This window comes from Vicugna pacos, chromosome 17 (assembly GCF_048564905.1).
Source record: "Vicugna pacos chromosome 17, VicPac4, whole genome shotgun sequence".
Lineage (NCBI taxonomy): Eukaryota > Metazoa > Chordata > Mammalia > Artiodactyla > Camelidae > Vicugna > Vicugna pacos.
Window position 1 is genome coordinate 2,074,921 of NC_133003.1, and position 2,409 is coordinate 2,077,329.

The following is a 2,409-nucleotide window of genomic DNA, read 5'->3' on the forward strand; positions in this document are numbered from 1 at the left end:
TTTCAAGTGGAAACAAAGGAAAACATCACCAGCCCCCGCTTAAGCCACGTGGGCAGGCACGCAAAGCCAGCTTTCCTGTGGCTTCATTGACAGGGAACACCCAGGAGAGGTAAAGACACCCAGAGGGGAAGAGGACTCGGGGCTGTCAGGGGCTGGGGGGTGAGGGGGTGGGGGGCAGTGCGTGCTGTGGATTCAAGTTTTTACTTTGAAGAAAGGAATGGTGTGAGCCTGCATGGTAGTGATGGTCGCACGGCATCGTGAAGGCACCCAGTGCTCCTGAATTGCACAATTTCAGAGGGACCAAGTCTATATTTTATTAAAAGAAACTTAAAACGGCAAAATAAAGGATGCCATAACCGATATGAAAGAAACAGAGGAAAGTGAAGACAAAGCAAGCACAAATCACTTCAGGGGAATGGAAGTCAAGGTCGGGTGCGGGAGGGGATTCATGGTGGGATTGTGAAGAAGAAGGTGTGGGTGGGCGCAGAGGGGCTCAGCCCCAGGGGCTGGTGACGCCTGAACTGGCTCTCCGTGGCCCAGCGTTCCAGCTGCAGGTGCAGCATCTTCAGGACCTTTGGAAGCAGCAGGAGCTGCGGGAGCTTCAGGAGCAGCAGGAGCTGCGGGATCGTCAGGAGCAGCAGGAGCGGCAGGATCTTCAGGAGCAGCGTTAGCTGCTGGAGCTGCAGAAGCTGCAGGAGCAGCAGGAGGGAGCTCGGGGTCTCCCGCTGGATCCTGATGGTCCTGGTTTTGGTCTCTGGCATCTTCCCCTGCCCCCGCCTGCTCTGGATCTGTGACTGTTGGAAGTGGAGAGAGCTTTCAGTCTCGTGGAGGCGCTCGCTCGTGCTGTGAGAGAGGAAATCTTGAGCCTCGTGCCTCCCTTTCCGTGGGCCTCTTCAAGGCCAGACGTCTTCCCGGAGCTTTCCGGACAGCTCCCAACAGCAAGTGCCCACAGGATGTGTTTTGTGACTGAACTCGTGTAGACAGGTGGTCTGAGACCAATGTTGGCTCTGGTGCCAGCAGCAGCCTCTGGGGACGCCTCCCTGTGTGGCCCAGCCCTCGGCCCTCCCTCGCCTCCGCACGTTCACCGGCCCCGCCCTTCTCACCTTGGGGCTGTGCCTCGGTGGGCTCCTGGTCCTCCACCTGACTCCCAGGGAGCTGCTCCAGGTCAGAGCCGGGTCTGCTGAGCTGCCTGTCAGCCGCGGGCAGGACCCTGGCGTGACGCCTGGGCGGTTTCTGGGGAGGAGGCCGTCGCGGTGGCGGGGACCCCTCCGTGTGCAGACTCACCCGGAGCTGGTGCTGGCCCTGAGAAGCGTGCAGCGGCCCCTCGCTCGGGGAGGAGGCGTGGGTGTCCTGATCCAGCGGCTCCTGCAGTGTCCGGCTCTGCAATGACAGTGAGTGGCAGCGGGCCGGGCCCGGAGGTCTCAGAGCCCTGCCCGGCCAGGACCACTCCCGCTTCTGCCCGCTCGACCCTCTGCTGCCAGATCAGACTGGGACCTTGGTCAGCTGAGACGGCCACCCGGGAGGGAAGAGACACAGCCAGAGGGCACGGGCTTCGACTCGGGCGGCAGGGCCCTGCCCGGCTGGCCACAGCCCAGCCCGCCAGCTGGGACCCGGGGTGCGGACGTGACAGGCCCCCCCAGGCCTCTGACCTGCTCGTGCTTGAGGCAGGCCCCCCCACCCCAGCCCAACATGACTGCCCACCTCCACCAGCAAAGGGAAGGGGATGTGGGGCTCTACCCGGGTGGGGTCTGAGTGGTGGCCCGGCCTGGGCGGGCCTGCCCCGGGCCTCCCTGGGTTACCTTTGGGTCCCTGTGGCCAAAAGGCCAGAGGCGCCTGGGGTGAGAGCCGAGCCAGCGCCGGCACCGCTGGCCCAGGCCCTCGCTGCGGGCCTTCCGGGGGCCGCGGCCTCGGGGTGTTGGGACGCAGCAGAACATGTGTGACTGAGTTGAAGTGAGTTGACCAACCGGGTGAGCTGAGTAGGGGCTTCTCGACAGAGTGGGTGCCCGGTGACCTGGGTTCTAAGTTGTGTTGGGTTCGGTTGCCAGGGAAGTGAGGTCACTTCCTGGGGTCCCCTTCCCCAAGCTTCCTCATTCCGCAGAGCTCCCCAAGGGCCTCTCTGGGCTGCTGACTGCTCAGCTCCCAGCCCGTGCCGTGTCCGCACACAGTGACACCCACTCGGCCCCCCTGCCCAGGACCCTGCGGAGGCCTGGATGCAGCCAGGGCGCCAGCTCTGAGGAGGCAGCTGGGTTCGGACCCGGCCCGCCGTCGCCCGCAGTGCTGTCACCCTGGACGAGCCGCCTGCCTCTCAGGGTCTCCCCAGTCCCCCGTCGGCACAGTGGGGATCATCCTGGCCCCTCCTTCCCGGGGAAGCCATCGTGTCTCCAGAGGCACAAACACCTACCGCACCTG

General features: G+C 64.3%; 1 protein-coding gene across 1 annotated transcript; it reads right to left on the reverse strand.

The window, feature by feature from the left end:
- Positions 1-402: 402 nt before the first annotated feature.
- On the reverse strand, positions 403-2,204 carry LOC140686637 (uncharacterized). Its single transcript, XM_072940841.1, has 3 exons — positions 1,800-2,204; positions 1,104-1,380; positions 403-794 (listed from the first exon to the last, which is right to left on the reverse strand). Exons 1-3 carry the CDS (start codon positions 1,932-1,934, stop codon positions 403-405), a joined length of 804 nt encoding a protein of 267 aa, XP_072796942.1. The 5' UTR covers positions 1,935-2,204.
- Positions 2,205-2,409: the final 205 nt, after the last annotated feature.

Excerpts from the sequence above, each read along its gene's own strand:
- LOC140686637 (XM_072940841.1), bottom strand. The coding sequence starts at position 1,934 with ATGTTCTGCTGCGTCCCAACACCCCGAGGCCGCGGCCCCCGGAAGGCC. Across the intron at positions 1,381-1,799 it reads TTGGCCACAGGGACCCAAAG|AGCCGGACACTGCAGGAGCC; the intron begins GTAACCCAGGGA and ends CTGTCATTGCAG. Across the intron at positions 795-1,103 it reads CACCGAGGCACAGCCCCAAG|TCACAGATCCAGAGCAGGCG; the intron begins GTGAGAAGGGCG and ends CACTTCCAACAG.